The following is a 25,714-nucleotide window of genomic DNA, read 5'->3' on the forward strand; positions in this document are numbered from 1 at the left end:
ATGTTCATATCGCTCATTGCCAGTAATTTTGCAGACGCTGTTTCATTTAGATATATGTTTAGAATCTGGTAGACACAGTAGGCTCTCACTAATGCAAACACCAGCGGTTTTGTCATCATGCACAAATTTACTCTGCCTTGGGGGATTTCGCTAAACATTCAACCACCAGAGGCTCGAATTACCAGAAGTGCTCCTTTTACTGGGCCGCACTTTTTTTTGCGTGGTTTTGACGTGGTGCGGCTTTTACACGGGACTGGCATTTTTCCATAAAATTTTTTTTACTACAGTGGAGCCTCGATTAGGCGTCTCACTTTTATGCTGTGACACGAATTTTTGACTAATTAGTGCAGCCCCGGCGAATTCTTCAAATACATAATTCATTAAAAGCATGGGTGATAGGACGCGCGCCCGGCGACCGACGCGAATTAATTGCCCCGAGTAGAAAAGGTTGCTAGATCACTTTACTCGCAAATGTCGTGTTTCCAAATTCAACCGGCAGTAATGATGCTCGACCGGCAGTAGTGATGCAGTGAACGACGGTTCAAAGCGGCTCTGTCTAATGATTTTCAGAAATAAACTGGAGTAAAAGCTCGGTAATCCAAGCTTGAAGGGACCGAAAAAAATGTTAGAATCATTCGATGTTTGAGTTACCCCGAAAATACTAACAAGAACCTTTGCTTGTATCACAGTAAATTTATTTGGCAAAAGACTGGGCAATGGTGTGCTGCTTTTGAGATCAGTGCAACAGTGACTATCAATGCTTTATTGGGTACATACTGTCGGAAGCGTCGAAGTAGAACTGCTCCGAAATGGTAAAGGCCTCCCAGACATCCTTCAGGGTGCAACGCGGATGCGGTGGTGCCCCCTCACAAGCGGCGGTGTCGAGTGTGAAAAGACTCCACTGTACAAACAGCGAATGGCACGTGTCGATCATGCAGTTTGGGTGCAATGGAAGAACCACGTGGATGGAAGCAAGGGTCCGAAACGGCGCTCAACTGGGCTAGATGATAGCAACCGATAGCCGTTGTCGTTGCGTGCTGGCGCGGTGCTCGAAAAAGCGAAACTGAAACTAAGCAGTTGCACTTCTTTGGTGTCTAGACGGAGCAGCCCCAGAGTTTTTCGACAGCATGCAATTCAAGTGCAAGTAGTGGCTGTTTGGACGGTCACTTGCCATGCCGGTTTTTCCTGCCGACACTGCCTCCCTTCGGGAGCCTGTTCAAATTAACTGGTGCGAGACCTGAAGCGTCCGAATTGGCAAGTGTTCGACACCTTAGATTTACATGGCTGTCGGCCGGGATCGCACCTGCAGTTCAAATTATTCGTATTTTCGAATTAACGAATTTTAATGTTACGTTATTGAGTGATGGTAAACTGGTAACAAGTTTACACTTTTTATAGCAAACTGCAACTAAATTCAAAGCAATTTCGCCGCGGCTTCGGTTCGAAGCATACTAGGCCTGGCGACACCAGGCGAACGGCACACGTTACTGCGGCGCGTATTTCTCCGGCGCCAGAGCCTGGCGGGCTACACATCGCCACAAGGAAACGTACCGCTAGCTTGTGGGTACGCCCCATTCTAACTTTTGAGCAGCATAATGTTTTGGCATTTCTGGTGCGAACGCCGAGCGCACAGGTTCACAGAGCTCTGCGCGTGGGACGCGTCCGTGGTCATCGCATGCAGTTATGTTCTGTTAGCTCCCAGAGGAACGTATCACGCGGGCAAAATTATGCGTGCATGAAAAATGCTTCTGGCTGACTTTTTTTTTTCTTTTTCGAATTCACAAGGGGACCTTTACCAGGCTCTCAGATCTTCCTACCTGTCCCCACTGCGAGTACTACTTCCCATCTTTCACACATGCACACGCACACACTAGGGGCCGGCTGAGTTCGAACTCAGACAGGTTAACGGCGCCGCATCTGCGGCGCCGTTAACCTGGCATATCCGGCCTCGGCCACTGGTTTTTTTGGCGCCGGAAACATTAAAGAAAGGCAGTTTGAATTGGGCAAAAAGCGGTTAAAATTAAGCATCTTTAAAATGCATTGGAAACATACTTGGCCAATCAAAATTTGAAATTTGTTTCCATTAACTGAAAATGCCGAATCATACGAGTTTTTGGTATTTTTTGGCTGAAATTCATGTGCATATTGTTGAAAATTGCCCATATCACTCATTGCAAGCAGTATTGCAACTTGTGTTTTCAGCTGAATATGTCGTGCAGTGTACTGGACCCCCACTGCATTTCCCACTTGTGCTTTCTTTGTGTGCATATTTTTTTTTTTTTTTGCTGTAGTTACAGCTTATTATTGCACAGCTTTCAATCTGTTTTCTTATACCTTGCATAGATGTGACATCACTCCTCAAAACCTTAGTTTTTTAGCTTCATGGGTTTGTGTAGTTGAAACAAGCAGAAAAACTAGACAGGCCAAACATTTGGAAAAGTCCTGCTTTGCTTAATGCCTAATTACCAGGGTTGTTTACCACTTTGAGTGACGGCTACTCTGCTCTCCTGTTACCAGGAATCTCCCATTGGCTACCTTCCTGCGGATGGAGCCTTGAACCTGGATGGCCTTCAGGAGCCGGTGAACATGAAGGAGCTGTTTGGCCTGAGCAAGGACTTTTGGCTGCAAGAATGCCGTGAAGTTCGCCAATACTTCGACGACCAGCTTGGCAAGGAGCTGCCCAGTGAAATTGCCCAGGAGCTGGACCAGCTGGAGAAGCGAGTGAAGGCCATGTAGAGGGCACCAAGGGATCCCCGTTTCCTCTCCTGTAGTCTTTGTAACCTCTGCGCCATGACAAATCTCTTCAAGCTGCCACTACTGTAGTCGTTGACAGCCAAGTGGAGCATGCGTGACTTGTTACCACTTCGTATAATCTGATGTTTAAGTGCAACAGTCAAGTGCCTTTCGGGACCACACCTGATATAATGAGCAGTTCCATTTTCAGACAGCCCTACTGTTTGCCATTTTTTTAAAGACTACTTGGTCTAGTCTTTCACAGAAACTTGTAAATAATGTGAAAATGGTTTTTATTTATGAACATTTTTAGCTGTCGAAACAGGTTTGAATGCCTTCTGAGGAATTTTTGGAAAATAAAGAGAAGCTATTTTTGACAGAGCACACGTGGCCCATTCATTCCTGCTCGCTTACAGTTTTCTGTTGGCTAGTGCTGCAGTAGGCTATGCTACTGCAAGAGGACCTGACTGCAAGTAGGAGCGCTTGTATTCATTACATCTGTATACATTTGCACAAGACTACGATCCCGATTTTTTTTATTATACTGCCTCGTGAGCTTTGCTCTAGACTCCAGCAAGATTCTAAGCACTTTACAATAAGCGAGCTGAAATGGCATGTACTGAAATAGTTTTACATGTGAACCCTAGCTTGTGTTCACTAGAATTAGATTGGTCAGTACGCAGCAGCTTTCATGATTTGACGGACTTTAATGTTCATGAAAAAATACAAATGCTGCACTTTAGAATCAATCAATAAAGCAAATCATTATTCTCTTCCTAATACCTGCCGCCGCGATGGCTCAGTGTTTATGGCGCTCGGCTGCTGACCCAAAAGACGCGGGTTCGATCCCGGCCGCGGCGGTTGAATTTCGATGGAGGCAGAATTCTAAAGGCCCATGTACTGTGCGATGTCAGTGCACGTTGAAGAACCCCAGGTGGCCAAAATTTCCGGAGCCCTTCACTACGGCATCTCTCGTAGTCTTAGTCGCTTTGGGACGTTAAACCCCCATAAACCTAATACAAGGGAAACTGACCACAAACGATCTGCAAATCAGCAGTCTGAGGCGCCACACACAGGCATGGCATATAGAACGTTTTCCGGCGCGCGACAAATTAACACTTGCACGGGATGAAACAAAACCAAAGTACACACTGCTAAAGATCTGACAAAATGACACAAAATTTTTCTTGCGCTTGGAGTCAAGTAAAAAAAAAATGTTGCTGTAGACTTCTACATATTTATCAGTGCAAAATGCTCTCAAACAAAGCATGCAACTGAGCGATTTTTTCCTCATACGTGCCTGCTCTATATCGTTCCGACCAAAGCCTGTGGATTCACATTTCCGTAAGTAAGCTAGTCTGGCCTCTCCTGCCACCTTAAAGGGGCACTGCGACGAAATTGAAGTTTTCCTGTGTTGTTAGGGCGCTGCTTTCTAATCATGGAGACCACTCTCGACGAGAACGGAGCTCTATAAGCTAGGAAGCGCAAAAAAAAGTACGGGTATTGCCATCGCTGGCTATTCCGCACATAGAGTGCGTGCGTCGGCAGATCTATGGGCGCAGGTCCCAGAGGCTACGGTGCAGCGCCATTCCCTTCAAAACTTAAAAGCCGTTACTACTCTGAATCAACTGGCGGGAATATTTTTGTCCTATTTTAAGTATATAAATATTTAATTACATTTATAAACATTTATATTTCAAATATATACACATTGTTCATATAAATTTCGAACACTTTATATTACGTTTGGGTGGGGTGCTTGCCTGAAGCCTGGACTCCATGTACGCGAAAACGCGAAGGCGACGGCGGCAAGCGACGCTGTCGCGCAAAGCAAAATGCATGTGTCACTTGCCGTGTCGCTCGGATCTGCACCCACAGAAAATTTCGCTCGTCACCCGGGAGTCCCCCACGCGACTGGCCAATCAGAGCCCCCCCAAAGCCGTTTCCGGTTTGTCCACGGTTTCTCACGGGTATGTCTCACGAAACCAGCCCGTCGTCTTGGTCATCGCCACCGTCGATTAAATATTTGATATTGTAGCTGAGAGGCAGACCCGCATGATTTAAATAATTAAAACAATCTACTTGCCGGGTGCGGAGGGCTAACAGCATTTGGAGCGGGCTACGCGAGCGGGTGTACTGCAGGGAGAGATGCGTGTCGAGCCGCGGGTACCGCCGCTCGATGCACCGTGCCGCTGCGCTCCAACGTGCAGAAACACTCGCGGCGCGCATTCTCACTGGTATATTATAGTTTACTCACGAACAATCAGACTGCGGTGACAGTTTATGGGAGTGTTTTTACTAAGCCGGAGTGCACAGGCACCGAACGAAAGCACACCTCACCGTGAATCCGTGATGTGACTTCGTCTCCGCAAGCATGCCGTTGGTTATCTCCGCTGCCGTTACACCGCTGCCGCAGAGGAAATATTTCTCTTGCCCTGACCGTGAGGCACACTCGCAAAATTTTAAGAAAGGGAACAGGTTACGGGAGTGTTTACTAAACTGGAGTGCGCAAAGCACGGAGTCCGCTGTGCACGTCGCCTGCCGCCTTCGCTTGCATGGAGGTTGCCCACAAGCGACGGAGCGAGCGTCGCCGTGCCGCCTTATCGCGTCGCTCGTTTTTTCGCGCACATGGAGTCCAGGCTTCATTCGGCCAGAATTAATCGAAAATCTTTTTAGTTTGCGGTGACGGCGGACCAAAACAAGCTTTCACTCAAATTATCAAGGGGCTTTACAGCAGTGGTACCGGCAGCGCCATCTGCGCCCACCGGAGGAGCGAGCGCTCTGCCGTTAGCTACTGTTACGTCTCGCCTACGACGCGCGGTATAGCCGGCGCGGATGCAACGGACGCCGCGGCTTCGTTCATCGCGGCCGCAACGCCTCCCGCCAAGCGCGTCCAGGCAGGTTTCAGTGCCACGTGTCGTCGTGCGTGCGTGTGTGTGTGTGTGCATGTTGGTGCCCACGCTTGTCAAAGCGCGGCAGCCGGGGAGAGGAGCTCCCCAACTGGGAGGCGAGGAGGTCTGACCGGCGCCGGCCTGGCGGACGCGCCCGTCACGTCTGGACATGTTCAAGCGTCGCCGTATCGGACGCCTCTTCCCAAGCCGTTCCTTCTTGCCCTCGACTCCGTGGGTATAAAACGCCGCTGCCCCGGACGCCGAGGGAGACTTCGATTCCTTCCTTCGAGTAACGTGGTCGCCCTGACCGGCTGCTCTTTTGCGATGCCAGAATAAACAAATTGTTCTGTTGCCAGTCGACTCATCCTTTGCCGGGACCTTCGGATGTTTCCAGCTTTGCCCCAGGCCGCCAGGCCAACGCTACCCTTGGGGCTTGCAACCCTTTTGCAACAACTGGTTGCCAGCGGTGAGATCCCGACAACGGAGGCCAGCAGCGAAGATATGCGGTCAACTGTATGCTGAGCAGCACAACGACCATCCGGGAGCAGTGCAACGAGCCCTGTGTGATGACTGGTTGCCTGCAGCGGAACGACTGCGCTGAATTCTTGGCTGCAAGGTTTGGTGAGTGCGGGACTTTCTTCTTCTGAGTTTTGCCAGGCTTTTGTTAGTGTCAGAAACAGAGCTGGTAATTGTGGTTGTCGTTGCTGCCGGGTTAGTTTGCGGCAAGACAATAGTAGGCAGTAGAGAAAGCAGCATTCGGAGCAGCCATGGATTTGAAGTCGTTGCGCAAACCGAAATTGCTGGAGCTTGCAAGAGAGTTGGGTCTGGATGTCTCAGACAAACTCAGAAAACCAGAACTGCTAAGGGCTATTCTTGAGTTGGAGGCTGAGGATGACGAGCTGTCGGAATGCCTTGAGACCATTGAGGAGAGGGAACAAAAAGAAAAAGAGAAAAACGAGCGCGAACGTAAAGAGCAAAAAGAGAAAGACGAGCGCGAACGTAAAGAACAAAAAGAGAAAGAGGAGCGAGAACGTAAAGAACAAAAAGAGAAAGACGAGCGCGAACGTAAAGAACAAAAAGAGAAAGAGGAGCGCGAACGTAAAGAGCAAAAAGAGAAAGAAGAGCGCGACCGTCAACACGCTTTGGAAATGAAGCGTCTCGAGGTAGAGATGGAACGCGCTCGTAATGGAAGTCAGGCACACGGTGCAGGAGAACGGGTATCGTTCAAAATGACTGACCTGATGCGGCCGTTTAAGCTTGGCGAGGACATTGGTTTGTTCCTGGTTAACTTTGAGCGAACGTGCGAGAAGCAGGGGTTCTCTCGGGAAACGTGGCCACAGCGCTTGCTCACTTTGTTACCCGGCGAGGCGGCCGACGTAGTCGCTCGCTTGAAGAGAGAGGAGGCAGAGGATTTCGACCAAGTGAAATCGAGTCTGCTAAAAAAGTACAGGCTGTCAGCGGAGGCGTTCCGTCGGAAGTTTCGGGAAAATGAAAAAGGCAGAAATGAGTCATATACAGAGTTTGCCTACAGGCTTATGTCAAACATGCAGGAGTGGCTGAAAGAAGAGAAAGCGTTTGGTGACCACGAGAAAATTCTGCAGTGTTTCGGGCTAGAACAGTTTTATAGTCGGTTACCTGAGAACGTGCGGTACTGGGTCTTGGATAGGCCAGACGTTAGTACAGTGGCTAAAGCCGCCGAGCTAGCCGAGGAGTTTGTGACGCGTCGGGCTCGCGGAGCTAAGGACGGTCAAAAGGGTGAATTTGGCTCCAAGTCTGAGAGGCCGAAGTTCACACCCATGAGAGCAAGGGGGGACACGCGTAGTGCGGATGCGAGTGAAAGCAGTCCGACCGAACGTAAGGAGACGGCGGCAGCCGAAGCCGAACGCAGAAAGCGGTTCGAGAGGAGGCAAGCGCGCGTGTGTTATACGTGCCAGAAGCCGGGTCACTTTTCGGCGCAGTGTCCAGAAACAAAAAGAGAAGTCGTGTGTTTGTCATTATGTAGCACTGACGAGAACATGAAGCTTCTCGAGCCTTACATGCGAGACTTCCTCGTGAACGGGAAAGAGTGCCGAGTGCTTCGTGATTCCGCAGCTACAATGGATGTAGTTCACCCCTCTTACGTAGAACCCGATATGTTCACGGGCGAGTGCGCATGAATCAAGCAAGCCTTGGAAGCCCATAGCGTGTGTCTGCCCGTAGCAAAAGTGCTTATTGAAGGACCTTTCGGAGCACTTGAGACGGAGGCCGTAGTGTCATCTAGGCTGCCCCCCCAGTACCCGTACCTATTTTCGAACAGGTCCGATCACCTCCTGCGCGAGAAGGGGCTTTTGTTTGGTGAGGCTAGCGTTCAGGCCTTAACCAGATCGAGAGTTCGGGAGCTCGCTGCAAAGGCGGTAGTTGCGGGGCCGACGTTGTCGAACAATGAAAAAGTGTCGGAGGCGCAGCAAGCTGATATTCAGAGCACGTCCGAACTGAATAAAATTGAGCCTGTAGCGTTGAAAGCACCAGGTACTGAAGAGGAAATGCCCGACACGGGTAAGTTAGAAGAGCTTCCGGTCGAGCTTCCGGGACTAAGCTCAGTGACGAACAGGGAAGACACGGATCAGGTCATTAGGGACTTACTCAGTAAAGCACCGCTGTCGCCTGAGCAGAAAACCGAACTACACCAACTCTTACAAGAGTTTCAAGGTCAGTTCTCTGAGAGGCCTGGTAGGACTTCTGTCCTTACTCATGATATAGAACTTACCTCCCCAGAGCCAGTACGATCCAAGGCGTACCGGGTGTCACCCCGCCAGCGCGATATTATGGAGGCTGAGGTAAAGAAAATGCTACAGCTCGGTGTTATTGAGGCGGGTGAGAGTGATTATACCTCCCCTTTGATTTTAGTTGAGGTACCGGGCAAGGAACCTTGTCCTTGCGTCGACTACCGCAGGCTTAATTCTATTACTAAGGATCAAATTTATCCGATCCCTAACATCGAGGAGCGCCTTGAGAAAGTTAGTAGCGCTCAGTTTATTTCCACCCTAGATCTTGTCAGGGGTTATTGGCAGGTTCCACTTACAGAAGAGGCTAGTAGGTATGCGGCGTTCATTTCACCAATGGGAACATTCCGTCCTAAAGTTTTGAGTTTTGGTTTGAAGAACGCGCCATACTGCTTTTCAAGCCTCATGGACAAAGTGTTGCGGGGACAGGAAGAATTTGCTTTACCGTATTTAGACGACGTAGCGATATTCTCCGCATCCTGGTCTGAGCATATGGCACACTTGCGGGCAGTGCTAACCCGCCTGCGCGAAGCGGGCTTGACAGTCAAGGCTCCCAAGTGCCAATTAGCACAGGCCGAGGTTGTCTACCTCGGTCACGTGATTGGACAGGGTCGTCGCCGCCCCTCTGAAATAAAGGTGGCCGCTGTGCGAGACTTCCCGCAACCGCGCACGAAGACCGATATTCGGTCGTTCTTAGGTGTCGCCGGCTACTATCAGAGGTACATCCCCAGGTACTCCGATATCGCGGCTCCCCTGACGGATGCTCTAAGAAAAACAGAGCCCCAAACAGTCGTCTGGAGCGAGACAAAGGAAAGAGCTTTTAGCGCCTTAAAGAGCGCCCTAACAAGCCAGCCTGTGCTACGATCGCCAGACTACACAAAAGGGTTCGTTGTTCAGTGCGATGCTAGTGAGCGAGGCATGGGCGTTGTACTGTGCCAAAGGGACAATGGAGAAGTGGATCACCCCGTCCTGTATGCTAGTCGTAAGCTGACCTGTCGTGAGCAGGCGTACAGCGCCACTGAGAAAGAGTGTGCGTGTCTCGTGTGGGCCGTTCAGAAATTGTCATGCTACCTAGCCGGCTCGAGGTTTATCATTGAGACGGATCACTGCCCTCTCCAATGGCTGCAGACCATATCTCCCAAAAATGGCCGCCTCCTGCGCTGGAGCCTCGCTTTGCAACAATATTCCTTTGAGGTGCGTTACAAAAAGGGGAGTCTCAACGGTAACGCCGATGGCTTAAGTCGAAGCCCCTAACGTAGGAATCCGCCTCAAAGTTGTTGGTTACTGATGTTTTCTTCCTGAGGCAGGATTTTTAACATATTGCTTTTGTTTAGTGTTTCAAAGTGATTATGTGCTTTCTAGTGCAATTTTCCAATTTGTGGACGCGTTCTGAGTGCTGCTTGACTACTGTAAGGAACTAGGCAGTAGTATAAAAGGGGAAAGAGCCTGGCAGAGCTTAGTGAGGGTTGTCTCGTGCTTGCTGACTGAGCGGTTGCGTTTCGGCGTAGTTCTAACGCTTGCTGGGAACGAGCACAAAAATGGCAACTCTCCCGAAGTGACTTTGCAGTGTCCTATGTGATCCTGAACCCGAGAACGAGGCCTTCTCTGTGCGCTGCGCTCAAGCAACGTCGAGGGACGATCGGTTTCGATTACGAGCATCATCGAGCGACATCCCTCTGGACAGCGGATGCAGTCCCCTGACCATCGGGATCTCCTTCTCCCGGCGGGGCGGTCTGTTACGTCTCGCCTACGACGCGCGGTATAGCCGGCGCGGATGCAACGGACGCCGCGGCTTCGTTCATCGCGGCCGCAACGCCTCCCGCCAAGCGCGTCCAGGCAGGTTTCAGTGCCACGTGTCGTCGTGCGTGCGTGTGTGTGTGTGCATGTTGGTGCCCACGCTTGTCAAAGCGCGGCAGCCGGGGAGAGGAGCTCCCCAACTGGGAGGCGAGGAGGTCTGACCGGCGCCGGCCTGGCGGACGCGCCCGTCACGTCTGGACATGTTCAAGCGTCGCCGTATCGGACGCCTCTCCCAAGCCGTTCCTTCTTGCCCTCGACTCCGTGGGTATAAAACGCCGCTGCCCCGGACGCCGAGGGAGACTTCGATTCCTTCCTTCGAGTAACGTGGTCGCCCTGACCGGCTGCTCTTTTGCGATGCCAGAATAAACAAATTGTTCTGTTGCCAGTCGACTCATCCTTTGCCGGGACCTTCGGATGTTTCCAGCTTTGCCCCAGGCCGCCAGGCCAACGCTACCCTTGGGGCTTGCAACCCTTTTGCAACACTACCGTTGAGGCTGTGGTGAAACGCAAGGTGGAGAAAGTGGTTGCGCGGTTGGCTTGAAAGTGCTTTCTCGACTACTGTATCAGAACTTGACGCAGAAAATGTTTGCACGTGACTGCCCCCTCCCCGCACCTTGCGCTTCTCCCATTCGTTTATCCGCAGCCTCACTGCACGGTAGAGTGCTCATTCGTCCGGAGGGTGCGTCAGGTGCGTGATGGCGCTACCGGCATCATTGATGCGAAAGCTTACTGTTTTAGTTTGCCGCCGCTGCAGACGATGGATATTTCCGATCGGTTTTGACCGAATCAGTCAAGTACTGTACCAAACGTGATATTATACAAAACTGACCTCCAAATGCCGCTTCTGTGCAAAATTTAGCCCGAGATAATTGTTTTCCGATTTCCTCGCGATCTGATCGACGCAACAGTCGGTAGTTTCGGTTTGACGTGCCTGCCCGGCGAGTCAGAGTTCCCTGCGCCGCAGTGCTCAATATAACATCGCATTTTTAAAAATCTAATACCTGATTCAGCTGTAAACTTAATACACTGAGACGTTTGTATTGCAGCTCCTTCACTCCTGCGCCAAATGAGGTTTCCTGCGCCGTCCTGATGAAAATGATCAAAATTGCGCCCACGCGCGCCAAAATAAATGCCTGGGGTAATGATGATAATGCCGGGCTTTCTAGGCAGGCCTAAACAAGGGATGCGCCTGGCGCGACCTGTCGAACTACAGCCGTTGCCCCAGAAACGTCCCCAGGGAAAGAAATTGAAGTCTAGCGGAGCGTTAGGAATATCCGCATTTAGCGGCCCATTTATTTGTAGGAAAATGTGAAACGCGAAAATCAGACCGGCAATTTTGCCACCGCCGGTGGCCAAATTCAGGTTGGTGAACGTCTGCGTGAAACGTTCGTGCACATCCTAGCTTTGATATAGGTAGTATGAACTAACGTCACAGGGTCCCGCTATGGCAAGTGTAGACGTGCCGCGTGCCCATGCCAACAGTGCCTTGAGGCGCCTGTAGCCTCTGTAAACGTTGGCCTCTGTAGTGCCCGCCGTGGATGACACTTATTTAGCCAAGCCAGGCTAAGTCGTGTCAGGATTTAAAATGGCTTGTTCTGGCTTCGTTGCAGGGGCAGGCGCATGGTGGCATTCGCGATGTGTCCTGTGGGAACGCTCCCACAAGTGAGATGTAACAGCCGAGTTTGTATTGCATGGAAATTTATAGCAGCTTCATTGGGACCGGCTCGCAAGAACGTAGTAGCTAGGAACACACAGAACTTGGGAGCAGGGCAACTGGGTTCTACTGCACGGCGCTTCTATCCTAACGCATAACATGTTGGTATACGTGCTCTGCTGTGTCTGACGCATGATTCCATTCTTTCAGCGATGCAGTTTCACAGCTTCCGGCTAAGCACCGCTACCTAGAGGCAAATAGCAGAAATTTGATAAGAACGGATGAGAGCGCAATTAAAAGCTCTCGTTTCCATCCATTTTAGCGCTGCATTTTTGAACGCGAAAGGCAGCCATTTCGCATCCCCTATTACAATAATTTTTTCGTTTTTTTTTTAATTCGGAGCACGCAAACGATTTACCATCTGCCGTGGCTGTGTGTTGCCTTTTAGGCTGCATTCCTTGATGGTTTGTTATGGAATTCGACGTTTACAATGTGAGACGAGCCTTAGGGTACTTAAACATTGAGACATGAATTACACAAAATGAAAAGCTCGCAAATGATTAACTTTCAGGTTGCATTTGGAGGCCCTTTTGAGACGAAATCGCAGTTTGAAATGTTGCCCCACGTACTGAGAGGCTAAACCGGAAGTTTGAGTTCTGTAGCATTGAGAGATCAGAATTACGCGTCTTTGACACGCGGGAAGACCGGCTGAAGACATTGTTTTAGTGAGAAATTTCCTCCTAATCACGGTTTGGCGGTAGCACCGCAATGCTTGCAATAATTGTAAAGTTGACTATAACTCACCAATTGTTGTCATGTCCTCCACCGGTGACTCTTAGAGAAACAACATCTTTTATGCAAAATGCATTTAAGGGCTGCTCCCCGAGGTTTCTTGTCCACAGGTTTCAAACAGAAAATGTTCAAAGTGTCGGCATTTTGAACTGTTCTAAGGAATGAAAAGAATCTACCTTGTAACGCATAATTGGCATTTCCTTAAGCAACAGTGTTATCACTGCATAATTATACAATTTGTAAGACGCTAATTACATGCGGGTTTCGCATAATTGCACTTAATTACAATTGCTGGTGGTAGAAGAAAGGAGTCAGTAAAGCACGAGCATGCGGCGCACTTTGTGGAGGGTTCCTTTTTTTGTGATTTCACGCGCCAATAGTGGCGACACCTTCAGAGGCTGCGGTAGAGGCAAAGAGGCGGTAGCTGGCGCTAGGAAACGGAATGGCAAAGGTGGCAACCTTTGTAGAGGTCGCTGTTGTAGATTTTTTTTTCGAGGGGGTTGGGTGATGGAGGGAGGGTTTCAGCACTATGCATTGTCTGCAAGTTTGTGATTTCGCCTTAATGGTGGGTTGGGTAATTAAAAAAAACGATTGGTAATTCAAATATTGAGGAAAGTCCCCCGAAGTGGAGTAGTCTGGAAATAAGGAAGAAGGACTCGTTAGTATAGCCACAGGTCTACGAAGGAAGGGTATAAGTCGTGCCCTGTTAATACGTCCCCTTTTACTATGGACGGCGCGTATTATGGATAGTTTTTCTGGAGACCAAACTTCTTTCATATATTTTCGCTTCGTTATAATGGAAACTCGCTGTCTGGACAATGGACAAGGCGAAAATGCGCAGAGCCTACTGGGGTCCATGTAATCTTGTTGCGATAATATGGACAGGGATGAGAAAAAAAAAAACCACGACCTCCCCAACCAGATGTTTCCTTTCTTGTATTTTTAGAGCGCTGGACTGCTGCGGAAGGCCGGGTTAACGTGCACATTGTGAAAATAGTGGCGTTTTTGGGGTTTCATGCTTTCCAGCGTATTGAACCGAGACCACCGCCTGTGCACGCTTTCGGGCCTTACGTATACAGCGCTGAGGTACTGGTGCTGTTTAGTACCGAGGACTTCTCGCATGGCTTGCCCTTTTACTGTTTTCTTTTTGGGAACTCTCTCCCTCTTTTTGTGTGTCTCTTTTTCAAATGCCGCAGCGTGAAGAAGGCGGCGACCGGCAATGCCGTCAATGCAAGCGACACCGCCGACGCTTGCTTTGACGTCGTATACTGATGTATCTGTCGCCTCGGTACGTAACGTGGCCTTCTTTATCGCTCGGGGTCTCCCGTATTTGGTGTCGTTATTCTGAGCTCAGGGGATGTCGTCCCGCCTGCGCACGCGGGTCGGCGCATTTCATTTTCTTTTGACCTTTACGGCAGCTGCGCTCGTTTGTCTGCTGTGCGTCAGAAGTAAGCGTACCACGTCACAATACTTACAGAGCGGCTGAATTACTTGAAATTATGTGCCTCAGAATTCCATTCCTGCGAGTGTAGCCGTGAAATGCAATAGTAAATGGTGTGTGTCTCGCAAACGCAGGTCCGGCCGCCACCGAGTTAAATGGCGCTCCTTCCGTGGCGTTGGAGTTGTTGACATCGTGCGCGAAAATTCTGGCTACAAGTGCGTTGGTATTGTAGGATGGCGAGTTTGACTCGAGGCGGCGTTTTGCGCAACGCATTAATTAAAAGCCTGAGCTTTATAATAAAGCACTGAGTCGGAGCCCGGTAAAATTGCCATTATTATTTTATGATACTAACGGTATTTTAATGTTGCTGCCGCAACAACTGAGTCTCGTTGAGAGTGTGTCTTAATCCGTAAAATTTTCAACATGCCAGTAGACTGCACTACTGCATTAAGCTGCTGCGATATTTTCAAGGTTTATTGAAAGCAACCTTGCGGCAAGGGCACTCGCTATAATTGGGCGAATGGAGGTCTATGGATTTTGAGCATCTTGTGCATAGAAGTCACACCAAGGATAAAGTGTGCGCAGTGGGCGGCAAGCCTTTTGAGGGACCCCTGGTTATGCTTCGGACATTTTTTAATAAAGCGCAAAACGTAGGTAGGGTGGTTACAATAGTCTTCGAAAAATATTAAAGCCGTATCCCAGGTAGCACCGAACCGTTATAACATTGTTACAGTTTTGCTTTGTTCAAACATTATTACAATGTTCATAACGTTCGTTTTTTTTCAACGTTTATTTAACATCATGCATAAACTTTGGAATGACATTTTTCTAACCTAAAATGAACATTTAACAACCTATATGCAACATTCCCTACAGTGGTAAAGTTACCTTGCAGCTTCAATCAACAATCTTCAAGAAGCAACGAGGGTGACACTTTAGCACTGCAATAGAACATATAATACATATGCAACTCATATGTTCGCCTTCTAGCGAATACCATCGCTTCAAATTTATACAGGGGCGCTATGGTGGCTCGGTGATTATGGTGCTCGGCTGCTGCGGGTTCGATCCCGGCTGCGGCGGTCGAATTTCGATGGAGGCGAAATGATGGAGGCCCGTGTACTGTGCGATGTCAGTGCACGTTAAAGAATCCCACGTGGTCGAAATCATGCAGAACCCTCTACTATACGGCGTCCCACGAAGCCCGAGTCGTTTTGGGACGTTAAACTCAATGTGCAGGGTCCCGAGGAGGGTTTACCGTGTCCCATGTGTGGTTGTGGTGAATGGGTACTATTCAAAGTTTTATGATTAAATTTTAGGGCTGTGCATGCACTCTATGGCAGGATCCATCTCAGACATGTAACTGGAATTTTTGCTTTAGACTGAACGTTAAACTAATATACGATGCAACGTAACGTTATTTGTTAATGTATAACATTTTTTGTAACGTTCTAATGCAGCATGCAACTATACTGAAACTTACGCAACAATTTTATAACATTATTCTGATGTTAGGTGCTACATGGGATGACTTGAAGGACAGTAAAAACTGGGACCAAAGTCTACACCCCCTCGCTCCCTCTTTATTCCTGTATTTCTCTGGTGGGGGTGGTAAAAACTGTTATTTAAAGTAGAGGAATTTACGACGTCCGGGTGACGAAACGGGTGCATCCGTGCGACGTAAATAGACGCAAAGAATTTCACTGCTCGATAATCATCGTCGATGCATGGCCAAGCGACGTGCTTCTCTGGCATCTCGTCGCCCGCGCCCGCCGACCCCATTCGTTTGGAGCCCCTTGGAGTTTCTTAGTCCCTTGGCGTTTCTTTAGCTGCGCGTGGTTTTTTGCTCGTCTGGTCGTTTATTTTTGCGTCGCAGCTTTACCGGGCTTCGCCGCGCGCGGCCCCTGCAGTGCTTGCGTTCACAACCTGCGATTCTCGAAGGCCCCGTGGCACATCCTCAGCCAGCGATACGGGAAAACAGGCATTCCTCGACGTGAAAGCAAAAGTGGCAAATACCACTCAGCGAGGATGTCTGAGAGCAGCGACGCTGACCCTTCTGTTAAAATCACGAAAGTGTTCATTTCGACACTACCGTAGTAATTTTAGCACGCGTGCGTATAATGACGGAAGCCAACAGTAAACGAAACAAAGGAGCATATGGGGATGTTTTTTTTTTAACTTGTGGTGTTTATAAATGGGAGATTAAGAGGGCAATGCCATATTGCTTTGTTTATTATGTATCCCCCCACCCCACTGCAATAATGCCTACAGGCGCTGCAGGTATTTTGAAATAAACAAATAAAAATTATTTACAGATAATTGATAAGAATGCGGAATAAAAACAACCACATTCCGCCGGTGGGATCCGAACCCACGACCTCCGAATTTCGCGTCCGGTGCTCTGCCAACTGAGCTACGGCGACGGCTGTCCAATCTTCTGCTTTCGGAAGTGTTTCTGTGTAGCATAACCAAACCTTGAGAGTAGGGTGCCTGGTTGCCTGCTCACCTCTGCGCTAGGGTGTCCTACCTCCGCTTTCAGGGTGACGACACCCTTAGTACCACCCCGCGCCGCCGTTTCCCCCTCGCAGCGGCATGTTGGGTCCCACGCGCCTGTCTTGCACTGCGCGCTATGTGTGTGGCTTGGTTTCTGTGCGGTCGCATGGCGACTGCAATAATGCGACTGAACTGGAAGTCGACAGTACATGCTAGTTTCACTCGTGGCAGTAGTGTTTTGGCAGTTTTGAGTGTATTTTATGCATGATGCACTCGCTCTGACTACACGATAATCGAAAATTTATGATGAACTGCTGTGTTCCCCACTCAACGGCTGTCACGGATCCCCGGAGAACACTCGGGCCGAAAGAATGGACTAGACGACAGATGCACCCACACAGACGCACATTTAATACACCCTACGTGATACAAACACTAGCACTCAAAACTAACAAAACTAACACGAAACACAAAGACTACCAATACACACGACCCGGGAACACTACTACCAGCGTCTACTACTAGCGTTCGGCGTTTGTGCGCACGGTTCGGTGCTGATGCAGCGTTGCATGGGTCCAGCAGCCGGCGTAGAGGTGGCGTTCGAAGTGCTCAGGCTGGCGTCGTTGGCGGCGTCGTACGAGCTCCCGGTCCAAGTGCCCGTGGAGGTGATGCCGGTGGTGTTGGCGTTGGGGGCACCACTCGGATGGGTGCAACAGCGCTGGAGGCACCCCTGGCCGTAGCAGGTGGTTGCTTCAGCCGTTGACACCCCGGAACGGGCTCAGGAACGGCAGGAAATCCACGGTGCGACGCCGTTTGAACTCGAGATCACCAGAGCAGTAGCCGGCGTTGCTCTCTTCCACCCGAGGTGTTCCTGAGCCGCCAGAACCCCCCCGTGCCACGCTATCTTTCGCGCTTTTATAACCTTGGCGTTGGTACACGTCATCCTTGTCACCGTCCGTCTTCTCTTCTCCACCAATCAACTCCTCCCACCTCACCGAATACTTCTTTATCTTCTCTATTCTTCGGTTAATACACGTCATTCTTATGACCATCCTCGTCGTCTTCTTCAAACCTCTTTCGTCATACTTCTATTCCAGACTTCCTATTATATGTGACAACGGCTGCACTGAAAAAGGACAGCGGTTACTTGGTATTCTTTGACAGTGATAATATGGACTATATTAGGCTCACTGAATTCCATACAATTATGCGGCTTTTGTTGTTTTGAACGTAAAAACTGTTCACAGGGTCCCAAGTTTGTCTTGTATACAAGCAGCGCGGAGCATGCACCACCTGCCAAATAAAATATTTTTGCGTAGTTAACATCCACTTTTCCAACATTCTTTGAAGTGCCTTTGTCTTGCTGCTGCACCGTATGGAAAAATTCTACGTAGTAATGTCAAATTTCTCTTGCATGTAGTCACTCGTCTCACTGCTCTTGAGTGCAAACTGACGACACGTCTGAAACCAAATGGTAATATTTTCTCAACTGCTTCCCTTCTTGGCTTGTGCCGCAACAAAATAATTCAGATGGTTGCGTTTCTCTTTGGATGGTGCTGACTACAAGAAGACTTATGATGTGAGGCGACGACGTCTAATTCGTAGTGACTGAGTCGCTTTATTCCAGAAAAATTCAACTAAGCTATTTTTCCTTTCAAAACATAAAGAAAAATCATCAAAAGCGACTGATTCCCAAAGAGGCCTCACAAAATCAGCCCCTGATAGCTGCTTATTCTGAATCCCATTGTCCTTGCTAGGCTATATTAACAAAGAGGAGTCGGAGCAACACATGCCGTCATACTCGCTTCCGTGGAACCATCTGCTCCAGTTGCTAAGAGACGCATGCTTGCTGTCTTACTCGATAGTCGTCGGGCAAGGCAATAGATCTCTCATTAAGGAATAAGTCTGGGTTAGTTGGAAAACCACGTTTGAAGCAAAGCGCGAAGGAAGACGTGGGAAATTGAACACGACTGACAAGCTTTCATCGCGTCTGCTGCTGTCATCGAAAGAGGAAAAAAAAAAGTCATTTGTAGGATATGGTTGCCTAGAAACACGCCTGGCGAATTTTACTGATGTGGCTGCGTGACGGCAATGAAAATAGCCTTTTTTTCCCCCAGTTGTGGTTTCTTTAAAGCGGTACAAAAAGGAAGAAAAATAAACCATTACTGGGGAAAAAAGCCACCCTTCATTCGCGTCACGCAGCCACGGCTTCTTTGCTTACTGACGCTGAGAATATCGGTTTGGCGCCAGGATATTCGTAGTGAGCTGGCGCAAAGAAGTAGAGATAGGGGAGGGGTTACGATGCCTCCGTGGCATTAAGATAAAACGAATAATAAACTGAACAAAACGCTGCGACGAGAGCTTCACATACTCGCTTACCCGCAAGAGCGCGTAAATGATACGGCTGCCTTATTGGGAAACATGCTTGTGATCAGGTTGTGAAGAAGTCGCTCGGCGAATTTTGATTTGGCCTGGCAGGTTTTAACACTCGACTTTCAGCTTTCTTGGCCTATACGTAATCTGTGCAAGTGCTTCTGGTCTGGTGGACAAAACATGCGACTTCTGGCAGTGTGATGCAGAACGTGCAATATATGTGCCGAGGCGGCTGTAATCGGGAGAAGAAAGGCCGCGACGCGTAACGAAAACGAGGTGCCTCTAATTGGAAGAAGAAATGTGGCGGAGAACGCACGAAACTTGCAAAACCAAGGTGAAAACAGGCCACGCGCCCCTTTGCTTGAAGTGGGCTCGTGTTGTGTGTGTGTGATGCAGCAGTCAGAGATCAAGCTATGAGGGACTGTTGTGTTCGTCTCGATCCAGGATTCTCGAGGGAGCGGGCGCACACCTTTGCGGAGCTCACGCAAATACCCCGTTTGGACAGTCGGACTTACCCTCCTCCCCACCCCTCTCTTCCGCACTCCCAACAGATCCTCTTCAGACGCCTCCAGACCCGCTCTCTGTCATCCCCTCAGCTTTTATCCCACTATTGCGGCACATCCCCTGCATGCTCCCTATGCGGTGACCCCCACGCCACACACTCCCATATCCTTTTCGGCTGCACTGCTGACCCTCCCCCGCGGGGACAGCACGCCATCTCGAGCTGGGAGGACTGGGTGGTCCTGCTTATGTCTGCAGACCCGACATCGCAGCTTGCTGCGGTGACTCGGGCTGCCGACGTCATGTCCCGGCATGACCTACTTGATGCAGTGCGGGACCGCGCAGTGGCCCAGGCACCCAGCTGGGTCTAAAACTCACTTGCTGAATAGTTTTTCTGTCTGTCTGTCTGTCTGTCCGTCCGTCCGTCCGTCCGTCCGTCCGTCCGTCCGTCCGTCCGTCCGTCCGTCTGTCTGTCTGTCTGTCTGTCTGTCTGTCTGTCTGTCTGTCTGTCTGTCGTCTGTCGTCTGTCTGTCTGTCTGTCTGTCTGTCTGTCTGTCTGTCTGTCTGTCTGTCTGTCTGTCTGTCTGTCTGTCTGTCTGTCTGTCTGTCTGTCTGTCTGTCTGTCTGTCTGTCTGTCTGTCTGTCTGTCTGTCTGTCTGTCTGTTGTGTTCGCGGGTGTTCTGCCCACAATATTAAAGTGCACCGGCTGTTTAGCTTTGCTCGTGACAGCGCGCGCCGAAAAAAATTGCCAATCGCAGGTCAAACCAGACGGCCTGACCAATAGTTAACTCTACGAGGTAAGGCATGCGAAACGCCTGCTTTCCATAACAGTTTCTGCTGGAGACAGATAAAAAATGCACAACTTATCTTTGCATCCTCATAATTATTAAAATTAGCAGCCATAAGACGCACCTTCTCGCATTAATTTCATGGCAAACGAGAAGCTGTCTGAATGGCAGTCTTTGGCGAATATGCAACTGCAGCTCGAAATAAGTAATCCTGATTGATGGAAAAGTAATCGAAATGCAGAGTATTTGGGTCAACAGATTGCCCTGGAGTATACTACGCAAGTTGTAAGAATGCTGTTATGAAGGAACACAGCACAAAATGAACACTAAAGAAGAGCGCACCGACTGTTCATAAGGGGCGGACTTTCTCGCAGATTAGCGGCTGAAAGATAATATATTTAAAGTAAACACCCCTGATTCACTGTTTAAACAATCCCTGGTACCACTCTGTCTCTGTAGAATACCAAATTTCCTGAATTCCACGCGGCAGCTACAGTTTTCTCTTCGAAACGGCTCGCCGCCGCATTGCGCTCAATGCAGCCGAACGGCATAGAGTGGGGCCCAATTATGCCCCCGCTGAGAGCGGTGTCTTCACCCTAAAAGCGGCGCTGGCCCATCGAGGCACCCTACTTCAGAGTATTCACCAGCGCCACCCTCGTCCATATACAGCGGCGGACGTAGTACGTCCTGTATTACCGCGAGTGCCGCGTGAAACATGATCGAAAGGTGAGGGCTGAAGCTGTGCGAGCACCCTCTTATATATGCTGCCCATAGCATCAAGACTGGCCGAACCGAGGCCCGTTAAGCTATTCAGCAGACAAGGGAAGGGAAAAGAGGGGCTCGTATGATAGACATGGCGGAAGCCAACAGTCAACGAAACCAAGGGGCATATGGGGATGTCTTTTTTAGTGCCATTACTCGCATTCAGCTGCTTGTCTGAAGCCAGCTAGCTTTGTGGCAGGCTGCTCATCTGTCCACAGTGTGGTTGACAATCCGCCAGGGATATATATATATATATATATATATATATATATATATATATATATATATATATATATATATATATATATATATATATATATATATACACCTTCCCATCCCGTCAGGCGGCAGCTCAATTAATCGCTAGAGGCTTCTCAGGAAGAGCAAGCAGGGTCGCAACCCCACCCAAGCGGCCCACCGACGGCAGCACCTGCCATAGAAGATTAGTGGCCCATCGCTTGACCGGTGCACCTGTGCGCCAGGAGTGGTATGAGGACTCTCGGGTATCTGTGAAGGTAAATGAGGGAATGACCAATCCCGCATGTATGGAGATTAACCCATCATCGCTATCCGAACCCTAGCTAGTGCAAATCGACCGTCAGTTTTTAAATTTATGGTGTTGATAAATGTAAGATTAAGAGGGTAATTTTTAATGATAATTGATAAGGAAGCTGAATAAAAAAATGGCTGGGGTTCAACGTGGCTTGAATTTAGTTGTACGAGCGAAAGCTCTGTTAAGCGTGGTCTCCGCTGTCTCAAATCAAATGTCAAGGTCAAGGTCAAAGGTCAGGTACCCAATGGTCATAGTCATATAATCAGGTGGGCATACTATCATAACTTGGGCCATACCATGCACCACGCAGTTAAATTCGGTTTGACCTTGTGAGGAACTGAAGGTCATTGTGGCATCCACATCGAAATTGGAAGTTGTACCCCGAGAAGTAGAGCTCTCGCTCTAAAACAACCACATGTCGCCGGTGGGATCCGAACCCATGGCCTCTGAATTTAGTGTCCGGTGCTCTACCAACTAAGCTACGGTTGAAGGCCGGCTGCCCAGTATTCTGCTTTCGGGGGTATTTATGTGCAGTGCACCAACGCCAACCTCCTAGCATAGATAGGAGTATATCTATAAGGATTCGTGTTCTCTTATGCATGAAGTTGCGTACAGCATTGGGATGCTTGGGACGCCCGCTCAGCCGCGGATAACAGCGGGGTGGTTTTTTTCGACAGCTTTCGCTTCAGCGAGGAAACACAGGCACTTCGATCGAAGAATAGGTCGTGTTTTGTCAAAAAAAATATATATAGACATTTCCTGCTTGATTGGTTGGTTGATTGGTTTTTAGGGAAAGGAATCACGCAGTATCTGTCTCGCATATAGGCGGACACCTGAACCGCACCGTAAGGGAAGGGATAAAGGAGGAAGTGAAAGAAGAAAGGAACAAAGAGGTGCCGTAGTGGAGGGCTCCGGAATAATTTCGACCACATGGAGATCTTTAACGTGCACTGACATCGCACAGCACACGGGCGCCTCAGCGTTTCGCCTCCATCGAAACACAGCCGCCGGGGTCGAGCTTGAACCCGGGATCTCCGGATCAGCAGTCGAGTGCCCCAACCACTGAGCCACCGCGGCCGGTATACTTTCTTCGGCACTGACCCGCTCAGGACTGACGCTCGAACGCGGGTGTGCACTACGGGACGAGCACGTTCTACACAGCGAGAGCAACACGATCACCAGAAACAGTTTGGCGAACGCACACGGAATAATAGGCCATGCCAATCTTGATTGTCTGCGACCAGGAATCTGAGCGCGAGGCTACGGCTCCCTCTTGGATGCTGCGGGCACTCCCTGAAAACGCCAAAATTGTGGGAAGCTCCTGTCCGAGCGCGTAGCTTTTATATCGCCGTCCTGACAGCCGCCCCTAAGAACAAACTGAAGTGGATTTCACTTACCGGCTCGGTCTGTGAGGAGTGGATGGCGTCTTAAGGTTCCCAGTAGGTTAAAAGCTGGGGACATGCCTAGTCCCCGGGCACCAGACCGAAGTTCCGTAATATTGCTTCCGCGACTGCTCCTCTTTGGCCGGACGAGCCCAACCTGGGTGGCCGGATAGCTCGAGATATTTGCCTTGTCCTGCCGGATCAGCGGCGTCTGGCGTCCGCTGTCGACGGCGACTTTCTTCCCTCTGCATTGTTACCCAACATGTTATCCAATCGTTTTGTGGCTAGAGCGTCGTGTGGGCTCCTCTCCAGCCTACTGCCCGCTCCACTGCTGCTACCTCTTTCTTCTCCTGCTTGATGAAGCGTTTATTTTTGGGATAATAACATTTTTGTGCCAAAGTCACTGCGTAGCTCGTCTGGCGGCGGCAATCAAAGCGGAAAAGCGGGCTATCTGCGTTGATACTGGTCGTGCTAGCAGCCGCTTCCGGTCTCACCGGGCTGGCCAGAACGATGGTGGCGGACGTTTTTCTCAACGCCGGGGGTCGAGTGCGCGCTGTTGGGCAAAATCGCCGAACTGCCACCGTAGAAACGCTCCACGTATCCTGCGATACATAGACCGTAAAAACGCTCCACCGTAAAAGCGCTCCATGTGTCCCGGCCGGCGGCAGGTCGGCGATTTTTCGTTTTCCTCCTCTTCGTATTCCTCGAGCTGCGTTGCTGACAAGCTATTACAAACGCACTAACGAGGGAAATGTGCAATTATAGCGATTTGTGGACTTTCAATCAAGGGTGGCAAAGTAGCTGGTAATGTTACCGTTTAATGTCCGCAAATGGGCTAACGCCCGCGCTCTTCTCTGCTTCTAGTCGCGAGGGGCCGATGGTCTTGCACTGTCGAGCCTTTTGCTATGCCAGGATATGCGTAGCGAGAGGTACCTTTCCCTGGCTGAGCTTCTTGTGGTCACTGTATGTTTAGCAATGAGAGACATCGGGCTCCATCTCGGCGGCTACGCGCCGTCTATTACGCTCGGCAGCCTGGCATCTTCGTTTGGCAAGCCGTTCCTCTGTTCGGACATCTCCGCTGCTCTCTTCGCCTTCTGACGCTCATTCTCTCTCCGTTGAGTAAATGTGGCAGGCGACAACCTCAAGATCGGAAGAGTTAATCTTCTCTTGTCTATAGCGCCGTTTAGCAGCGGCTGGACTCTCCTTCTCTGCATCCATGTCAAACGCTGTGATACCGCCGCCCATTGCATGTCCGCCTTTTATACTCAAAGCTCCGCATGTTGTGCGCGGTTCGGGTGATATAGCGGCGTGCGGCGAGGCGGCGACGAAGCGCGCGGCGCACCTGCTGCTCCTCTCCGGTTGCCATATTAACGGCGCATGCGCACAACTGGCCTCTCCCAGCCACCGCGTAATGCTCGACTGGTAGCCCAGTGTAGCTCTCGCTACAAAAGCGCGAAGGAGCCGGTCGCAGCACAAAACTCCCCTGCTTATCTGCGTCTCAAGCGCGCAAAGCAGCTAAGCAGTTCGTGAACAGGGCCGTTGTAGCAGAGATCTCGCGGATGTGACGTAATGTGTAAACTATGAATATGCTTTTGGGTGAATATTGTTGAGGATGTGTAAATTACGGTACACGTATTTGTCTGTACCCGCCTCCCAAAACTCATTCCACTCGGGTACCACGAGTTCGCGACATTGTGATAACGATTATTCGTGGACAGCTTCCTGGAGTGAGGACCTTGGTAGCTAAGCCAGTAAAGGCTCCATAGACAACAGAGCTTTCACTTTCGGGTGATTGTCTGCCTGCAGAAGAGCCCGAAGAATCGCTCGTATACTGCTGAAAATAGCATGGGCAGGACCAGCTGTGCCATAGAGAAGGAAGAGTTGTCTCCAGATTCTGGGACAGCTTCATAAACCGCTGGCGGATGTCGCTAAGAAGGACGCCCGATTGGCACAACTAAGAGATCCAAAACAAGATCATTCACTTGGTTGCCAGATAGTTGCCTAGCAGGCGTCTTCAACGCTGACACGTGTAACTTTTCTGAAGCAGGAACATGCACTTGACTGCTAGAATTTTTGCCAGAAGGCTTCTTTAGCACTAAATGCTCTTCGTTAGTGTGCGGGCAGTAGCGGCTAAGAGGCGCACTCCCTAGTACAACGACTGTACGCTGTATCTACTAAGGTTGTGCCTTCACAACCTGTTTTAGCCCAGTGATGTGCCGTCTGTGAAGAAGATTACGGGATACGAGGTAAATTGGCGGAAGTAATAGCAGATCCCCTTAATTGCAGAGGCGGACTGTTCGCACGGCATGGCAATCAAGTTTAAGTAAACTCCATAAAACACTCAACCAGCAGGTAATAACGACAAGACAATGATAACTGGACTGTACGAAGACACTTCCCTGGAGTGCAAGCCGTGTGCCGCTGAGCCTCGCGATGCGCGTATACGACGGAGGGGCACCTGAAGCTGTTCAAGACAAGTGCAGGCTTTCAGACAAAAATCCCATTAGAAGCTCTTGCGAGTATGACAGTTAACCAGGCCCTGACCATATAACCTCAAGATTAAAATATAATTTTAGTCTGCAGTGCACAATTACAAAAAAAAAATATGAAAAACAGCTGCGAATGTTATTACATGAACATTCCTTGAGTTAGCTTCAGGGTCTTTTGAATGAGCATCTTGCGTAGAAACACTTAATAGCAACTAAACGTTTTATACACTAATTCTAACAACAGCTGAAAAAGTCAATACGTCCTTCTAGCGTGTGCGTAACGCTCCATTCGCACCGTATGCT

At 49.6% G+C, this 25,714-nt stretch overlaps 1 protein-coding gene across 2 annotated transcripts in view; it reads left to right on the forward strand.

Annotated features, from left to right (window-relative positions):
- LOC144114360 (phosphoenolpyruvate carboxykinase, cytosolic [GTP]-like) overlaps window positions 1–3,117 on the forward strand; it is a 58,455-nt gene extending 55,338 nt beyond the window's left edge. For both annotated transcript variants that reach the window (XM_077648033.1, XM_077648032.1), the window contains exon 10: window positions 2,518–3,117. In XM_077648033.1, coding sequence (XP_077504159.1) covers window positions 2,518–2,736 — 219 coding nt within the window. In that variant the 3' untranslated portion in view covers window positions 2,737–3,117. The remainder of the gene's footprint in view (window positions 1–2,517) is intronic.
- Window positions 3,118–25,714: the final 22,597 nt, after the last annotated feature.

Source organism: Amblyomma americanum, chromosome 1, assembly GCF_052857255.1.
Source record: "Amblyomma americanum isolate KBUSLIRL-KWMA chromosome 1, ASM5285725v1, whole genome shotgun sequence".
NCBI classification, from domain to species: Eukaryota; Metazoa; Arthropoda; class Arachnida; order Ixodida; family Ixodidae; genus Amblyomma; species Amblyomma americanum.